The 18,862-nt window shown below is 48.2% G+C and overlaps 1 protein-coding gene and 2 long non-coding RNA genes across 6 annotated transcripts in view; 2 read left to right on the top strand and 1 right to left on the bottom strand.

The window, feature by feature from the left end:
* LOC310664586 overlaps positions 1 to 18,862 on the top strand; it is a 56,799-nt gene that overhangs the window by 2,630 nt on the left and 35,307 nt on the right. The window contains exon 2 of the long non-coding RNA XR_014504978.1: positions 17,247 to 17,384. This is a non-coding gene — a long non-coding RNA (uncharacterized lncRNA). The remainder of the gene's footprint in view (positions 1 to 17,246; positions 17,385 to 18,862) is intronic.
* LOC310664557 lies at positions 6,576 to 12,074 on the top strand. 3 transcript variants are annotated; one of them, XR_014504940.1, is made up of 4 exons: positions 6,576 to 6,610; positions 7,640 to 9,720; positions 10,095 to 10,859; positions 11,451 to 12,074. It is a non-coding gene; the product is annotated as an uncharacterized lncRNA (long non-coding RNA). The 3 variants fall into 3 exon arrangements; XR_014504941.1 differs by lacking the exon at positions 6,576 to 6,610 and having other exon boundaries at positions 9,242 to 9,720; positions 10,095 to 10,869; positions 11,456 to 12,074; XR_014504942.1 differs by lacking the exon at positions 6,576 to 6,610 and having other exon boundaries at positions 9,243 to 9,720; positions 10,095 to 10,861; positions 11,456 to 12,074.
* Positions 12,563 to 18,862, bottom strand: part of PEMT (phosphatidylethanolamine N-methyltransferase) — a 94,855-nt gene continuing 88,555 nt past the window's right edge. For both annotated transcript variants that reach the window (XM_083413725.1, XM_083413722.1), the window contains 2 exons: positions 17,267 to 17,341; positions 12,563 to 13,051 (listed from right to left, as the gene is read on the bottom strand). In XM_083413725.1, coding sequence (XP_083269851.1) covers positions 13,003 to 13,051; positions 17,267 to 17,341 — 124 coding nt within the window. In that variant the 3' untranslated portion in view covers positions 12,563 to 13,002. The remainder of the gene's footprint in view (positions 13,052 to 17,266; positions 17,342 to 18,862) is intronic.

The raw sequence follows: 18,862 nt of genomic DNA, 5'->3' as shown, positions 1-18,862 counted from the left end.
TAATCCCAGATATATGAAAAACTAAAAATGTTTTAATTGTGTAAGAATACTGTTGGAAAATTAAATATTAAAAAATGAGGGGAGTTTGTTGCAGCAGGAGGGGGAGACACCCTGGCTTCTACAGCAGTCTGCCTCATTTTTGCTTCTTGGCTGCCTCTGCTTCTGATCCTGCACTTCTCTCTGCCACAGACTCGCCCCGCTCACGAAGCCCTGTCCTCTCCTCAGCTTCTGACATCTCCTCCCAGTCGTCTCCCTCTGACTGCTCATTGTCGTCCCACCGCCAGTCCCCAGGCTCCGGGCCTTCTTCCCTTGGGGGTTCCCCAGCTGCTTCTGACCAACGTTCTTCTGTGTCCAACCAGTCAGCATTGTAGCCCTTGGTTCACTGCAGCACACACAGAAGAAGAGCCTGCAGCTGGATCAGGCCAAGGGCCAATCTGATCCAGCATCCTGTTCTCACAGTGGCCAACCAGATGCCTGTGGGAAGTCGCAAGCAGGATCCGAGCGCAAGAGCACTTATCTTAACTTAAAGAAAGCAAAAGAGATTATTGTGGACTTTAGGAAATGTAAATTGAATATTCAGCCACTCATTATTGAGGGGAAGTGCGTGGAACAGGTCTCGGTCTTTCGATTTCTAGGAATGGAGCTGAGAGATGACCAAACCTGGGGAGAAAACAGTAAAGACCTGATGAAGAGCAGAGGTTATATTTTCTGAGAATCCTCCGGAAAAATAATCTCTCAAAGGACCTGTTGATGGCATTTTACCATTGTACTGTTGATAGTGTATTAACTTATGGTCTCTGTGTGGGGTTTGGGAGCTGCACGGTCAGGGGAAAAACAATGCTGTCCAGGGTTGTAAAGACTGCGGAGAGAATAATTGGGCGCACTCTTCCCACCTTGGATCAAATCTATGCTTCCAGGTGCCATAAGAAAGCTGCAGAGATAGCACAGGATAGTGCGCACCCCAGAAATGATCTCTTTCAGCTTCTGCCTTCTGGAAGAAGGTCCAGGGTTATAAAGACTAGGACTAGCCGCCTGAGAAACAGTTTTTATCCAAATGCGATTTTGGTTTTAAACACAGTGTAAGGTAGTCTCTGTGGGAGTAGATTGTATTTAGTTATGGGGTATCAGAGTTTTTAGGGGGCTAACCAGGCTGGGATAGCTGGGATAGCAGGCTTGTTGGTTTTTGTAGATTTTTTCAATGAGAATGACAATAAAGATTATCGTATTGTATCGCATCTTTCTCTGACACGCTCTCCATGCTCACGCTCCTAGTCCTCATGACAAGGCTTTTATTAGAAAATAATAATAATAATAATAATAATAATACTATGTGGCAATACCTTGCATGTTTTTATTTTCTCGCTTCCTTCTTGTTTTGCTGACATTGCCACCAAACTCTCCTTTTGCAGATGGGCTGTGTTTACTTGCATTTCACTCTCTCACAATACAATGTTTGTCTGGCCCTGCCTGAACTTCAAATGTGTTTGCTTTTCTGCATAAACTGAGAGCTACCTGGAAATGCCTGCCCTTCGCTATCTCCTGCCTGATATGTTCATTTTGGTCCATGGAAATCCAAACCCTTTCTCCCAGGCACGACAAACAAGCACGTGGGGGGAATAGCGCCCCTTGCCCCAACCTAACAGATGGGAAAGAGAGCTCTATGGAGCAGTGGATTGGAAATTCTGGGCTGGAGTAGAGTTCGAATCCTACTCAATTGCCCTGAAGGCAGCCCTGTTTAGGAAAGTTTTTAATGACTGATGTTTTAATGTATTTTAAATATTTTGTTGGAAGCCGCCTATTATTATTACAGTCATACCTCATGTTATGTTTGCTTCATGTTACGTTCTTTCAGGTTACGTCCCGCGGAGACCCGGAAGTACCGGAAAGAGTTACTTCTGGGTTTCACCGCTCACGCATGCACACAAAATGACGTCATGTGCATGCGCAGAAGCGACGAATTGCAAACCGCGCATGCGCAGATGCACTGCTACGGGTTGCGCTCTTTTCCTGTTGTGAACGGGCCTCCGGAATGGATCCCATTCGTAACCAGAGGTACCACTGTATTATTATTATTATTATTATTATTATTATTATTAATAATAATATCTTTATTGTCATTGCCCCCTTCGGGGACAACGAAATTACTTGACTGCTCCATAAAAACACTAATTAAACAATACAGTATAATACAGCAAGGGAGATTAGATGACTTTCAAAGTCCGGGCTTCCCATTCAGGGCCGAGATTGCTCTGGAGAAGAAGCTGTTCATAAGACAGCTCGTTCTTGTCTTCATCGTCCTGTATCTCCGTCCCGACGGCAAGAGCTCGAAGAGACAGTGACCAGGATGCGATGGATCTTTTACTATGTCCAGTGCCTTCCTATGGCACCTTGTGGCATAAATCTGCTCTAAGGTGGAGAGTGGGCAGCCAACAATGCTCTCTGCTGCCTTAACAACCCTGCACAACCCCATCCTGTCCTGGGTAGTACAGCTTCCGTACCACACACATAAGCCATAAGTAAGCACGCTCTCAATGGCACAGTGATAGAAGGCAAGCAGCAGTTTCTGCGGAAGATGGTTTTTCCTTAGTATTCTCAAAAAATACAGTCTCTGCTGCGCCTTCTTCACAAGCCCCCTTGTGTTGACACTCCAGGACAGATCCTCTTGTAATTCAATGCCCAAAAATCTGAACGTTGTTACCCCTATTATTGCTTCAGACGAGCCCGGGACCGGTTCAAAACATTTTGCCGCCCGAGGCAATGGAGAAGTCAACACTTTGCATAAAGAAGTCAACTGAATTGGCAGTCGGATCTCAGTGAGCGATGAATGGATCCATCCATTTTAGTCCCAGTCATTTTCTCATCTTCCCAACCTTAAATCAGTTTGCCTAATTTCTGCACTAAGATAACGACAAAGCACGCACTTGAAAAACTGCATGGATTTCCCACCACATTTCTACTATTATACACATTTCTACAATTCTGCACAATTCATTCATTTTTGCTTGCAGTTTCCCTTTTATAGGATGCCTTCTGGGAGCAGACAGGCAAATCCAAAAACTTCAGGTCAGCCCTGGAGTCAGGGATGGTGCGATCCAGCAACCCTACCTGAGGCACCCACCTCACTCTGCCAAACTGTAGGTATGGCCTTGTTCAAGCCAGCAGCACCAGGCCTAGCAAGGAGACATTTTCTGTGTGGCAGATCATGGCTGGCAGGAACAAGTGTACACGGAGCGGTATACATGGAACAGTGCCAAGATTTAGGACGGGAACAGCTGGTGGCCTCTGCTCGGCCCTCAACGGTAGGGGTGTCTTTCCTCCCGAACTGCTGCCCATGGCCTATATTTCGCGGCAATGTGTGCAGGGCGGGGGGGCTGTCTCCGGTTACCGTTGACATTTTCTTCCTAATCCCGGCCCCTTTTAAAGCCCGCCGGAGGTGTGAGAATGGTGCTGTCTCGCTGAGTACAGCGCCAGGACATGTTAATGCTTCTCACCCCAGAAAGGCAGATGAACGGCTGGCCTTTCGCCTCCCCTCCCTCCCCTCAGAGATCTTCAAACACACAATGTTCTGCAGGACTGGCGTCCCAGATGGCTAACTAGGTGACGATAATTCGAACCGAGGCCCGGCTGGGAACATCCAGTGCATCACTTTGTAACCAAGAGGAGGGAGAGGCTGGGCTTCGGTGGAAGGCGTTGAGGAACGCAGAACAAAAGCAGAGGCTCAAAGAAAGCCATCTGGATCCATGTGAAGCCTCAGCCACAGGGCTGGGTACCAGCCCATGCCCTCAGCGCCATCACGTGCCACATGCTGTCGGCCGGCTCATCTCTGCATCATATTCCAATAACATCAACAAGGCTTCATCTTTTTACATTGTTAGTTTGGTTCCCCCTTTTTTGAATGGGTGACCTCTTCCCCAAGCTCAGCTCACGTCTTTCATTCATATCTATATCTATATCTATCTATCTATACACACACACACACACACACACACAGGTTCCAACAATCATCTAACATAACTTCTTATCTTATACAATGTTTTGGACTTCCGTCAACAACCTCTGAAGATTTTCCGTTCTTTATCTCTTGTTCTGCATTTCTTAATTTCTCTATTAATTTTAATTGTCCTTGACTCATAATTCTTCTCAAAGTCTTCCTTGCAATATTTCACAAAGTCCTCCTTACAGAACTTCTTGCAGTCCTACTAGCAAATCTAGTATGCAGCTGAGTCCCAGGCACCATAGTGCGCTTTCCCCACATTCAAACCATAGATGATGGTTTGTTGTGATGAAGGAGCCTCCAGGTGCAGTGGCAGTATATCTTGGAGCATTTGGTAGGGAGACGAAGAGCAAGGGATGCCTCGGCCCAGTATACCTGAAGGAGAATTTCCACCCCCATCCTTCAGTCCGGACTCCCTCAATGTGAGAAGTGAGGCTACAGGGAACCAGGCAGAGGGCCTTCTTGGTGGTGGCGCCCGCCCTGTGGAATGCCCTCCCATCAGATGTCAAGGAAATAAACAACTATCTGACTTTTATAGGACATCTGAAGGCAGCCCTGTTTAGGGAAGTTTTTAATGTTTGATGCTTTATCGTGTTTTTAATATTCTGTTGGGAGTCACCCAGTCAGATAGAGTATAAATAATAAATATTATTATTATTACACTCATACCTCGGGTTACAGACGCTTCAGGTTGTGTTTTTTTGGGTTACGGACCCGCCGAAACCCGGAAGTACCGGAACAGGTTACTTCATGGTTTCGGCGGTTGCACATGCGCAGAAGCGCAAAATAGCATCTTAAAAAGCAGAGACATCACCTTGCCAACAAAGGTCTGTATAGTTAAAGCCATGGTTTTCCCAATAGTGATGTATGGAAGTGAGAGCTGGACCATAAAGAAGGCTGATCGCTGAAGAATGGATGCTTTTGAATTCTGGTGCTGGAGGAGACTCTTGAGAGTCCCATGGACTGCAAGAAGATCAAACGCATCCATTCTGAAGGAAATCAGCCCTGAGTGCTCACTGGAAGGACAGATCCTGAAGCTGAGGCTCCAATACTTTGGCCACCTCATGAGAAGAGAAGACTCCCTGGAAAAGACCCTGATGTTGGGAAGGATAGAGGGCGCAAGGAGAAGGGGGCGACAGAGGACGAGATGGTTGGACAGTGTTCTTGAAGTTACTATCATGAATTTGACCAAGCTGTGGGAGGCAGTGGAAGACAAGAGTGCCTGGCGTGCTCTGGTCCAGGGGGTCACAAAGAGTTGGACACGACTAAACGACTAAACAACAACAAAGAAGTGCTGAATCGCAAGCTGTGTATGTGCAGATGTGGCACTGCCGGTTGCGAATGTGCGTCCTGCACGGATCACGTTCACAACCTGAGCATCCACTGTATTATTATTATCATCACCACCACCACCATCACTGTAACACCAGCTTTGTGGCTTCCAAAGGCATCTGTTTGACTGATGCTGCAGTCAATGGACCAGCGCTCTGAAGAGAGAGTGCAGAGTTCACACTTCTTCCCTGACACCTTATGTACCTCTTTCCACTCCATTGCAAGCAGTTTGCTCTGCAATCTTTCCCCCTTGCTTCTAATCCCACAAAGCTCTGCAGGTGGATCCTGATGTTTGTTTAAGATGGCACATGATAACCTCTCCATCACTATCTGGTAAATGATGGCATACTGCTCACCTGACTGGAGAAAGCCAAACACTTTTGCTGCACGTGAATCTAGCAGGTGTGGGGCTCAGGAAGCTGTGAGCACAACTAAGGCAGGGAGCATCTTCGAGGCTGTTTAAATGGTGGATTGGCATGTATTTTACATCAGGGCAGGGAATCTGTGGCCAGATGATACCCCAATATATAGAGTTTTTGCACATATTACTTGGCCTTATGCTGATGGGAGCAGCGGTGGTTTTAGGGTAGCGCAACCAATGCAGCTGCACAACAACATGGTGGAACAAAGTGTGAGAGGTGGGGGGAGGCGAATTTTAGCATCGCACAGGGTGCCACTGAAAATTGAGAGCCCAAGGTCTGCCACTGGCTGCAGAAACCGCACCGCAAAATTCTGAGAAGTGCAAATTTGGAAGTCTGCATTCCAGTTCTCGCCTAATGTCAGTTTATATCCTTTAACTGTGAGCTGAATTGAATTTCTCCCCTCTCAAACGCCATCTTCCCTTCCTGTTTCTTCTTTTGATAATTTGAAGTTGCTTTTCCTCATCCGCATGGAAGGAAACGAAGTTGGTCGCGGGTTCTCCCTGCTGCGGAATTCAGATCAGATTGAAAAACGCTCCTTCTTGGTGCCAGCTTAGAGTCTGTGCATCTTTCACTCTGAGAGCGTTTACCAAGCAACCAGATAATAATAATCTCTCACCGCTTGCCCCACGAGTGCTTTTATTTACTCTCATTTTCTCAGAACAGCAAGGCATGGGTGAGGAGGCCGCTTCCGCCGTTGAGTAGCGGTTCTGCCTTGTGATTAACAGAGACAGGTATGAACCGGCTCCAGCCAACACAGCCCCAATTAATCTCGACCCAAAATAATTATCCCTTGAATAAATAGCAACAGAGCAGAGACCGAAGGCCTGGCAGGATCGCAGAGATCTCCATCAACGCTCCATTCGTAAGTGTCGTTGTGATACACAATGAAGTCCCCAAAGGATTGGTTACAAAGCTCAAGGAAATGACCCCACCGGTATTAGAAGCTTGAAATTGAGAAGGGAAAGCTAGCGATGGAAGATGCGTGAAACTGTGAGAGCGTTAGGCTGAAGGAAGGCTTGGATGAAATCTTTAGCCAGGGTTCAAGCCTAGAAACTTGTATTTTAATATTTTGCTAGAAGCCGCCCAGAGTGGCTGGGGAAACCCTGCCAGATGGGCAGGGTATAAATAATATATTATTATTATTATTATTATTATTATTATTATTATTATTATTATTCTGGTGGGTTTTTTTATGAAGACCCTGCTGGATCAAACAGAAAAACTCCATCTGGTCCAGCATGGAGTAGTGGCCAGATGGCTCCAGGAAGCCAAAGAACTGGGCACAGACAACAGTCCTACAGCCTGGATAGCTCAGTTGGTTAGAGCATAATGGGGATAATGCCAAGGTTGCAGGTTCGATCCCCGTGTGGGCCAGTTGCGTATTCCTGCATTGCAGGGGGTTGGACTAGATGATCCTTAGGGTCCCTTCCAGCTCTACGATTCTTTGATGACTGACTTAGGTTTAATACTATTAATACTTTCAGTCCCAACCAGAGAGGAATGGCAGATTAAGTTGATGGATTATGCCGAACTGGTAAAAATGACCGGAAGAATCAGAAATCAGGAAGACCAAAATTTTAATAAAGAATGGGCAAAATTTATAATTTATCTTAAAAACCATTGTAAACATGTAACATTGTTAGTAGGATTGGAATAACACTTGTAGTTTAATGGTGAATTGTGGACACAATGAAGTAAAAGATTTGAATTATTATAAAAGATGCAGTAGGAAATGATTAACAATAGGATCCATAAAGGGCAGGAGGGAAGTCCAGGAGATTCTATGGAATCTTGTCTTTATGTTGTATGTTGAAAATGTGATTGTAATACTGTAATTTGAAAAACCAAATGAATTAATAAAAAAATAAAATACTATCAATACTTTCAGCAGGGCTCAGTTGAAACCAACCCAATTTGATTCGGAAAATGCAGAGTACTGAACTTAAGACTGGTTAGAACCTGAAATTGCCAGATTCACCCACCTAGCAATTGCTGACCCTACTCCTGTCGTCGTGCCTCCAAGATGGCACGAATTGCATGTGGATTCCTGAGCAAGGCCGGCCCTACCATTAGGCAGCGCAAGGCAACTGCCTCAGGCGGCAGATATCCAGGGACAGCACTTCCTATACTCCTTCTGAGCACCTACCATACATTGCTGTCTGTTCCCACACGGCTTCTCGCAGCCTGGCCAGCTGTCTCATGTGTGGTGGAGATAGCTACCTCATCATCAACGTCGAAGGAAGATGAATTTGCCAGTGTGGTTGGGCTCTGTAAGTGGAATTGGGAAAAGATGCCACCTCTGCCTCGGGTGGCAAACTGCCTTGAACCGAGAGCAACTGCTGGAGGTTGCAACCACCTTGGTAAAGGCCTGCTGTCAATGTGATGAGCTGATTGACAGACGGTGTGCTTCTCCCTGGATTCAACTGGACTGCAACCCTTGTGGTGGGTGTGGAGATGTTGCCAGACAGATCTGCCCCGATTCTTAGAAATTTCCCGAGCGATCCATGACGACATTAACATTTCTTTAGAAATGGGGAGCAAAGGGCGTTTAATCTTCCGCAACAAACGCTGCCAAGAAGCCAAAGGCGGCAGCTTGGGAACAGAGGTGTTGTGTTGTTGTTTTTGAATATAAAAAAAAGCAGAACAAAACTCGCTGCAAGCACAACCAATATTCTAAACTTCTCGTTTTGTAAGAAGAGACAGCCAGCAAAATCCGAGCCTCTGACTGCAAAGAACAGGACAGACCCAGAATCTGTTGTTGTTTAACACCTCCTTTCATCACTGGCTTAGCAGATTTATGGATTATGCAAGGGGAGAGTATAAAGGAGTAGCTGTTGACATTAGTGTCAAGCAAAGTTGGGGGGGGGAGGTGGGCTCTGCAATGTGAAATCTGCAGGCCAAGTTGGTGGGACAGAGTTTGGGTGGGTGCTGAGCAGCAACGAGGTTGGATGGGTGTAGGAACCCCCTGCTGGGAGCACCCAATTGGCTCAATCGTAGCATCTGTGCAATTTTGACATGCCACCCCAGGGCCATCTAAACTGCAGTAACCCTGGTGTTGAGAGGGCGGGTTTTGGGGCTCTGCCTCACACCATTAAGGGTGCCAGAGCAGGAGACAGATGGATATATCGTTGAGGACTAGAACCATTATTCACTCAGATATTTCTAAAGATATCAGACTAGGGGCTGAACTCTGAGGTCTGCAAATGCCAACAGCTCACACAAAAATGCAGAACCATACCATGACAGTGATTTTACCAGGCAGGACCTAGGAAATAAGGACAACTGGAGTGCATGGAAGCAGCTGCCTTCTTCTGGAAAAAACCCTCAATTTGCCCTTCGACAAGCGAGAGCTAATTTAGACCCATTAACTATAAGCCAAACCGGTGAAACCTGACATACGTTATCTGAATAATGCAATGCATCTTTGCCTTCTCAGTTGTTAGGGGGACTAGTGCCCCCTCGCCAACATGAAGAGGCTGTGTGTGTGTGGGGGGGGAAATATCTAAATATACTATCCTTTGAAAGAAGTCGTGAACAAGGCTGATCGAAAAGCAATAGGGAACATAGCATACGATGCGTCTGGCAGAACAAGGAACACACACAAATAACCCTGGACTTCTGTATTTTATTTTTTCAAACGGGGGTATTTAGCACTTAGCACCTTGAGGTCCAACTGCTGTGGACAAAGCGGGGTGGGGACAGGGTAATGCTATCAAGATATAAAGCCCAAATTTGACATGGGCTTCCTTGCTATAGCTTGCTTAATATAGCACGAAGAAGGGCCAGAGCTCACTGGTACAGTGTGACGGAAAAGTTTGTTTGCTAAGCAGGTTGAGTTGCTGAGTGATTTTTCCCCCTTGCCAGCAAACAGTTAACTAGCAACAATTCCTGATCAGAAGTCTGATCTAGGGAAGATGTGTAAAAGGAAGTAACCTTAAGCCTGAATAGCATACAAACTATAACTTAAGACAGGTATAAGGTAAAGGTAAAGGTACCCCTGCCCGTACGGGCCAGTCTTGCCAGACTCTAGGGTTGTGCGCTCATCTCACTCTATAGGCCGGGAGCCAGCGCTGTCTGCAGACACTTCCGGGTCACGTGGCCAGCGTGACAAGCTGCATCTGGCGAGCCAGCGCAGCACACGGAACGCCGTTTACCTTCCCACTGGTAAGCGGTCCCTATTTATCTACGTGCACCCGAAGGTGCTTTTTAACTGCTAGGTTGGCAGGTGCTGGGACCGAACGATGGGAGCGCACCCCGCCGCGGGGATTCGAACCGCCGACCATGCGATCGGCAAGTCCTAGGCGCTGAGGTTTTACCCACAGCGCCACCCTTGTCCCTCATGACAGGTATACATTTTACTAAAAAGCAACAGCACTGTTTGTTATGTCTGTGGAAGAAGAACCAAAACTCCTTGTTTACACCCGTTATAATAAAGTTTGTTTGCAACCTGTTTTCCCAAAAGGAAAACCCATTCTCCATTGGGGATTTTACCCGAGGGAAAGGGAAACAGAGGCATGGCGCAGCGAGAGGGCGGGCTGTTGTGCCGCTGCATACAGCATCTGACAGAAGGTCAATTCCTGGCAACTCCATGTAGTGTTGGAACAGACTCTTTCCTGCAACCCTGGACAGCTGCTGCCAGTCAGTGCAAACAGTATTGAGCAAAATGGCCCACTGGCCTGACTCTGTATAAGGCAGCCTCCTGAGCTCCTGTCTCCTTTTGGTATTTTGTGAGTATAGTTCGGGTGACTGGAGCTGGTTCAGAAAGCTAAAATGTATGGGGCACAGAAGGTTAGGGCAGCAGTGGAAGGAATTTGGATAAGCCCCAGAAGCCGATACTGGGGATTTTCTGGGAGATCTTGGAAACAATGGGAGAGCAGTGGGATGACATATTTTCATGGCAGGCTGATGGAAAGTGGTAGAGCCATAAATGAACACCAGTAAGGAGAGAAAAGAAAGGGAAAGGAATTTATAGCACCAACTGTACACACAGCAAAAAAGGCACCAGATTCCTCATATTGATAAGGGCACCTGATAGCTTTTCCATCCCTTGAGCTCCAAAAGGCTTCCAGTCTCTCTCATCTTTTCGGCCTGGCCTGAAAATATGGGCAGTGGTGTTTGAGAGTCATAGAATCATAGAGTTGGAAGAGACCACAAGGGCCATCGAGTCCAACCCCCTGCCAAGCAGGAAACACCATCAGAGCACTCCTGACATATGGTTGTCAAGCCTCTGCTTAAAGACCTCCAAAGAAGGAGACTCCACCACACTCCTTGGCAGCAAATTCCACTGTCAAACAGCTCTTACTGTCAGGAAGTTCTTGCTAATGTTTAGGGGGAATCTTCTTTCTTGTAGTTTGGATCCATTGCTCCGTGTCTGCTTCTCTGGAGCAGCAGAAAACAACCTTTCTCCCTCCTCTATGTGACATCCTTTTATATATTTGAACATGGCTATCATATCACCCCTTAACCTCCTCTTCTCCAGGCTAAACATGCCCAGCTCCCTTAGCCGTTCCTCATAAGGCATCGTTTCCAGGCCTTTGACCATTTTGGTTGCCCTCCTCTGGACATGTTCCAGCTTGCCAGTGTCCTTCTTGAACTGTGGTGTCCAGAACTGGACACAGTACTCCAGGTGAGGTCTGACCAGAGCAGAATACAGTGGCACTATAACTTCCCTTGATCTAGATGCTATACTCCTATTGATGCAGCCCAGAGTCAGAGGAGGGACACACCTCTGCAGGAAAGCCCTGCTAGGGAAACCCGTTTAAGCATGCCATCATCAATGTGACCTCAGCCGCGGTAAATGTCATCAAAAACATTTCAGCTTTTCCCAAACCAAAGGGGCAATCGGCTTTGTATTTTGGGCAAGTGCTCAGAGAAGATTTGTGATGCTTATGTCATGTGACTCGTCATATTGTGGCTCCCACTGCCCCTTTGACATCCCCAGAGGGATTTGATCTGGGTCTGGCTGGAGCGAGACTCGCAAGAGCCCAAAGATAATACTTCTGAGGCTTAATCTCGGAAAAGCTGCTCGCGTATTTCGGAACCTAAATTCTAACTGCGTGATGTCAGAGCAGGTCAGCTAATGACATCGAGGGCAGAAAGAGAGGGCAAGGAGTCTGCTGAAAGTATCAAAAGACCTCACAGGGCAAAAAAGTTGAGTGCGCAACACGTCCTAATTAAGTAATGTGCAAATGTGAACAACCAGAACAGGCAGGTAGAGAACTGAAATACTCGCGAAGGAGCGTCACGTGATGCGGCTTGGGCAGGAAGTACCATTTCAGACGGCAGGAAGGGAGAAATGCTTCTTTAAAATCTGTCACATTTAAAAACAACAACAGCAAGAACCTCCCTGCACGGAATTCTAGCTTATCAGGAAGAATGTTTAGCTGAGTCTTTCCCCTGACGTGCTTGTTTTTTATGGGGAGAGGGGCTTGACTCTCCTCGCTCAAAACCTGTCAGTTCTCCAGCTGCAGTATGGAATGGTTCAGCCCAGCAAAAGGCACACCATAAAACTGTTCTGATTGTGTGGTTCAGCTGCGAGCTCTGGGGTGCCCCACGAAAAAACACCTGCCAAGCTTCCGAGTGCGATGCTCTGGCTGCAAAGCTCCGCGAGAAGAGGGGTAGCAGAAGAAGGACCTCTAAACCTTTGCGTGGACATGAGAAGAAGGCGTGAGAAATTGCGGCGCTGGGCGTTCCCGCGCAGGGAACCAGCTCCAAACCCCGCTTCCCTTTCCAAAAGGTTAACGCCATCTCCTCTATGCCAGCAGGGGCAAAGCTCTCGTGTGCGTTCAACGGGCCTGTGCAATTATGGCTTCTCTCCCCCCCGCCCCCCAAAGAGGAATGTACATTAATCATCTTTTGGGGATGTGTGGTTACATAAAATAATCAGGCCTCCTGCCTGCTCCACTTTTCTCGACGCTCTCCGGTATATAATCAAGGCATTCAGACTTGGCACACTTAATGGAAGCTGCTGAAAGGCAGGGGTGGGGCAGGGGTCTTCGTCAAAAGCCCCCTCCCCGCCTGGGGCTGGTGAGAGGCTTTGTGAAGGATTGGGGGGGGGGGCTTTCCTTCCACAACCACTCCCTCCCAACTCCATCTCGAAAGGAGGTTTCTGAAGAGTCCGTGGAAAGCATGATTAGAAGTCAGGCTGTACGTTTCACACCCCGTCAAATTATCTTGCACCCATTAGCTAGTGGCGGCAGCGGCAGGCCAGCTTCCAGCTTCCAAACCAAGACATTCTTCTCAGGCTTCTGTGGCCTATTTCCTCTTGGCTGCTTTCTGGCGATAGATTTCTTCTGTGAAAGGCCTGGCAGAGGGAATCAGGAGCGGCATACGAGTTTGACAGGGAGACAAGAAGAAGGAGAAGAAGGAGCTGATTAACATGAGACAACCCCTTTGCCCCCGTCTTCTCCTGCGCCAAACCGAAACATTTAAAGCGCCAGTGGCGTAGCGTGGGGGGTGCAGGGGGGGCCGGCCGCACCGGGCGCAACATCTGGGGGTTAGGGCTAGGGGGCGCAAATCCACGGGTTAGGGGCGCAAATTACTTGCCTTGCCCCGGGTGCTGACAACCCACGCTACGCCACTGTAAAGCGCACATGGTTTCCCCCAAAGAATCATGGGAACTGTAGTTTAGGGGTGCTGGGATCTATTGTTATTAATTCTATTTAGTTTGTATTCACCCCCTCCTTTTTCTGTTAATAATAATAATAATTTTTATTTATACCCCGCCCTCCCCAGCCAAGGCTGGGCTCAGGGCGGCTAACAAGCAATAAGAAATGATGAAAACCAGGGGGGAGGGTGCTGGGAGTTGTAGCTTCGTAAGAAGTAAACTGCAGTTCCCAGGGGAAGCCATGTATATGAGCCCCTACTGCCAAAACAGAACCATAAAGCCTTGCCTATACATGCAGGCTGAATATACCGTTAAATGGCTGGGGTGGCAGAACGGGCAAGTCCGTAGCATGCCCTCGGCCCCCGACCTTTGCCCCTTTCCCCAACAAGCCTGGTCTCTGACTATTGCTAAGTAAGTCAGTTCTGTGTGTCACAGCTTAGCATGACCAACAGATGGAACCCAAGCTGGAGCTAAGTGTATAGGAGCGGATTTAATGTTAGTGGCTCCTATAGCTTCCTGTTGAAGGGATGCGGTTCAATAGCAGAGCACATCCTTTGCACAAATAAGGTCTCAGGTTCAGGCCCAGGGATCTCCAGGTAGGGCACAGCAAGACCTGAGTCTCTGGAGAGCTGCTGCCAGTCTGTGCAGACAACATTGAGTTATATGGCACAATGGACTGACTTAGTACAAGACAGCTTTCTGTTTCTAAACTTAAATAAGAACGTAGGAGGAGTTCCTGCTGGATGAAGCCAATGGCCTACATAGCCTGGTGTCCTGTCCTCATATTGGCCAACTGGATGCCCATCACGGGAAACCAGAAAGCAGAATTCGAAAACAAGGGAGTTATCCCCTCCTGCAGCTTCCAGCGACTGGTATTCAGAAGCATTAACTGCCTCCAACTGTGGCGGCATGGCACAGCCGTCATGGCCAGTAAGCAACTGGTAAGGTAAAGGGACCCCTAACTATTAGGTCCAGTCGTGACCGACTCTGGGGTTGCAGCGCTCATCTCGCTTTATTGGCCGTGGGAGCCGGTGTACAGCTTCCGGGTCATGTGGCCAGCATGACTAAGCCGCTTCTGGCAAACCAGAGCAGTGCACGGAAATGCCGTTTACCTTCCCGCCGGAGCGGTACCTATTTATCTCCTTGCACTTTGTGCTTTCGAACTGCTAGGTTGGCAGGAGCAGGGACCGAGCAACGGGAGCTCACCCCGTCGTGGGGATTCAAACCGCCGACCTTCTGATCGGCAAGTCCTAGACTCACAGCGCCACCCTCGTCCCAAGCAACTGGTAGCTTTCGTGAAATTGTCCAGCCCTCTTTCAAAGCCATCTGAATTGGTGGCCATCGCTGTGTCCTGTGGCAGTGAGTTCCATAGTCCACAGTTTCATGGTAAATTGAATGTGGTTGACAAGAACGTTGTGGGAGAGGGTACAATGGGTGCTACACATTTCCTCTTCCTCCAGGCCAGGGTTATGGGATGTTGTCTCCTCCTCACGCCTAAATAAAAGGTAATCAAACTCCACTTCTAGTCACCACCTAGGGGTTTCTCCGTCAGTTAGACCTCCCCCTTCCTTTCTCAGATCACATTTGAATGAACAAACTGGAAATATCGGGAGTTGCCAGCGTATAATTAATGCAGCAGGAGACGCTTTTTCAACGAGTGTGTGGGTTTGAGAGAGGGAAAATCATGCATGGCAACCGGAGGAGTACAAAATGTTTCTTGCCGGTTTGGGAGGCCAGCCGTTTGATCGGGTCGGGTATTGGCCGAAAGTTCTTTGCTGGTTCAGAGCAAAAGCTGTAAGAAATGCCTGCTGAATCGGGCCAATGGCCTGTCCATTTCAGCATCCTGATCTCACAGTGGCCAATCGGAAGCCTGTGGGAAATTTGAACGCAGGACTTGAGCACAACAGCACTCTCCCCTCTTGTAAAGGTAAAGGGACCCCTGACCATTAGGTCCAGTCTTGACCGACTCTGGGGTTGCGGCACTCATCTCGCTTTATTGGCTGAGGGAGCCGGCGTACAGCTTCCGGGTCATGTGGCCAGCATGACTAAGCCGCTTCTGGCAAACCAGAGCAGCGCACGGAAACGCCGTTTACCTTCCCGCCGGAGCGGTATCTATTTATCTACTTGCACTTTGACGTGCTTCCGAACTGCTAGGTGTGCAGGAGCAGGGACCGAGCAACGGGAGCTCATCCCGTCGCGGGGATTTGAACCGCCGACCTTCTGATCGGTAAGTCCTAGACTCTGTGGTTTAACCCACAGCGCCACCTGCGTCCCTCCCCTCTTGTAGCTTCCAGCAACTGGGATTCAGAAGGAATTCTAGTCTAACATCAGGAGGTCGCAGGTCTCCCATGCCTGACTATCTGGCAGAATGCGGCAGCTAGGCTGGTGACTGGGAGTGGCCGCCGAGACCATATAACACCAGTCCTGAAAGACCTACATTGGCTCCCAGTACATTTCCGAACACAATTCAAAGTGTTGGTATTGACCTTTAAAGCCCTAAATGGCCTCGGCCCAGTATACCTGAAAGAGCGTTTCCCTCCCATCGTTCAGCCTGGACATTGAGGCTCCGAAGGCCTTCTGGTGGTTCCCTCCCTGTGAGAAGTGAGGTTACAGGGAACCAGGCAAAGGTCCTTCTTGGTAGTGGCACCCGCCCTGTGGAATGCCCTCCTGTCAGATGTCAAGGAAATAGACAACTATCTGACTTTTAGAAGACATCTGAAGGCAGCCCTGTTTAGGGAAGTTTTTAATGTTTGATGTTTTATCATGTTTTTAATATTCTGTTGGGAGCCGCCCAGAGTGGCTGGGGAGACCTGGCCAGATGGGTGGGGTAGTAATAATAATAATAATAATAATAATAATAATAATGTTCTCTAAATGACTCCCTTCCTGCCCCTAATGCCTGGAAGGTCTTCTCAGGACAGCGGCAGAGTCTCACATCTCTCCTTGCCCTGGCCAACCCAAACTCAAATGCTACCTCTCCTTTAAAGCCTTTGGTTTTACCTAGGTATGGGGTATCCCTCCAAATGCGCTGAACTACAACCCCCATCACCCTTTGCTACTGGCAACTCTGGCTGGGGCTGATGGGAGATGCAGTCCAACAGCACGTGGAGAGCCACTGGATCCCAGGTCTTCGGTTAGCAGGTGGTCAGAAAGACTCCTGCCTTAGGCCCTAGCCCAGTGTTTCTCAACCTGTGGGTCCCCAGATGTTGTTGGACTACAACTCCCATCCTTCCTAGCCAGCATGACCAGTGGTCAGGGATGATGGGAGTTGTAGTCCAACGACACCTGGGGACCCACAGGCTGAGAACCGCTGCGGCCTAGAGACTCCATGGTCAGTTGGGAGCAGAGGCAGTGTGGTGTAGTGGTTAGAGCAGTGTTTCTCCAACTTGGGTCTTCAGCTGTTGTTGGACTGCAACCCCAATCATCCCTAGTGATCAGGGATGATGGGAATTGTAGTCCAGCAACAGCTGGAGGAGACCCAAGCTTGAGAAACACTGGTTTAGGAGCGTCAGACTAGGTTCAAATTCCAGCTTGGCCATGACTTGGGCCAAGTCACTGTCTCCCAGCCTAAGCTACCTCACTGGGTTGTTGTGGGGGTGAAAGGGGGAGGGGAGAGCTACATACGCTCCCTCCAGCTCCTCAGAGGAAAGTTGGGGAATGGATGCTGTAAGCAAATTGGTCAATCCATTTTTGAGCTTGTGGGATCCTTAGTCTGACTCAGTGCAAAGCGGTTTCATATTGCAAAGGGGAGAAAACACACACACACACACACACACACACACACACACACACACACACACAGTAAGTTAACTGGGAGAGGGGGGAGAATGAGAGTATCTCTTCCCTCTACACAATTCTCTGAAACGAAATTGCTTCTGGTTATTCCGATCAGCAAGCACCAAAGAGACTCACCCTTCGTACCGCAAAGCAATTGTGTAGCACAGCGCCACCACTGCCGTCAGGATGAGACCAGCTGGGCTCGCATGCCTGAGTTTGAAAAGGCGGAAGGAGACAAAGAGGTGAGAAACGGGTAAGTGGTTTCTTACGGCCAATATTCTAGAACGGCCTTATGTAAGAGGCAGTTGAGTCAGGGGGCCGGGAAGCTGTTGCGCTGGCCCTCCAAAGGAGGAGGCCCAAAGTTTCAAATTTGCCATCGGGTGGCAAACTCTCCCCACTCTGTCCGTTGGCAAAAAAACGGCCAATCTCTCCTTGCCGAAAACTGCCTCTTGACCTAATTGGGTTCCCTCTCTCTTTGCTAAGTTAAACAGTGTGATTTTGCTTTCGGGAGCTGGAATGATGAGGCTAACTCCTGAGATTAGGGAGGCTGCTTAAGGTGGTTATATAAGCCCACGGAAAGGAGTCAGCAAAATCGGATGAGGAACGACTCCCGACCCCTAGCTCAGAAATGTAGGCCAAGGAGGTTAGAAAGAAGGAGGTAAAAGGGCGACTCAAAAGTGCCAACGTGCAGTTGCTGTCAGGAAGACTCAGCTGAATGTGCCCCATATTTATTTATAAAAGTATTTACGTAAATACCACCAACTCTTAGAATATAATAAGGAGGTGTGTAACTATACGTCCAATGCAACAGCATAAAAATAGTACCAAAAATCATTAAAATGACATGTAATAATTAAACGTGTTTCACGGTCCACCCTATTCTTCTGATTCTGAATGCTTTGCATTTATTTATATTTGTAACCTTTATCATGTTGTAACCCACTCTAGGACACATGGGGGGGACGGGGACTTAGGGTGCCATTCATTTGTGGTTCTCCGGCAGCAGTGAGCTGGCAGTAATTCACACTGTGCAAGATGGAGTTAACTCTTTAATAGCAAAAACACGGCCCCCTCAGACTGGGTTGAGTATCAGGCCTAATAAGCATAGTAGTTCATCCCCAGTAGGTATTGCCTCACAGATCAGTTGCTGAGGCTGAAATTATTATTAATAATAATAATAATAATAATAATAATAATAATAATAATATTTATACGCTGCCCATCTGGTTAGGTTTCCCCAGCTATTCTGGGCGGCTTCCAACAAAATATTAAAAATACAGTAAAACATCAGACATTAAAATTTCCCTAAACAGGGCCGTCTTCAGATGTCTTCTAAAAGTCAGATAGTTGCTTATTTCCTTGACAGCTGAAGGGAGGGTGCTCCACAGGGCGGGTGCCACCACCGAGAAGACCCTCTGCCTGGTTCCCTTCTCGCAGTGAGGGAACTGCCAGAAGGCCCTCGGAGCTGGACCTCAGTGTCCGGGCTGGATGATGGAGGTATACTGGGCTGAGGCCTCCCCATAGCCGTCTCCCTGTAATCATCTAAGTCCCCTCCTCTCCAGGGGATTTTACCAATCAGAGACTGTGTCTGCACATCATCAATTTCTCCTCTGCCCATTTCATGCCTCTACTGGTTCTGGGAGACCAGAGGGGAATGGGAAGCTTGTTGCAGTAGTACAGGGAGACACCTAGGACTCTTCCCCAGCCTGACTCCACTCTGCTTCTTGGCCT

This window comes from Podarcis tiliguerta (assembly GCF_965153285.1).
Source record: "Podarcis tiliguerta genome assembly, chromosome: 14".
In the NCBI taxonomy this organism is placed as follows: Eukaryota; Metazoa; Chordata; class Lepidosauria; order Squamata; family Lacertidae; genus Podarcis; species Podarcis tiliguerta.
Note: the sequence above shows the minus strand (reverse complement) of the source record. Positions and strands in the feature narration are given on the sequence as shown.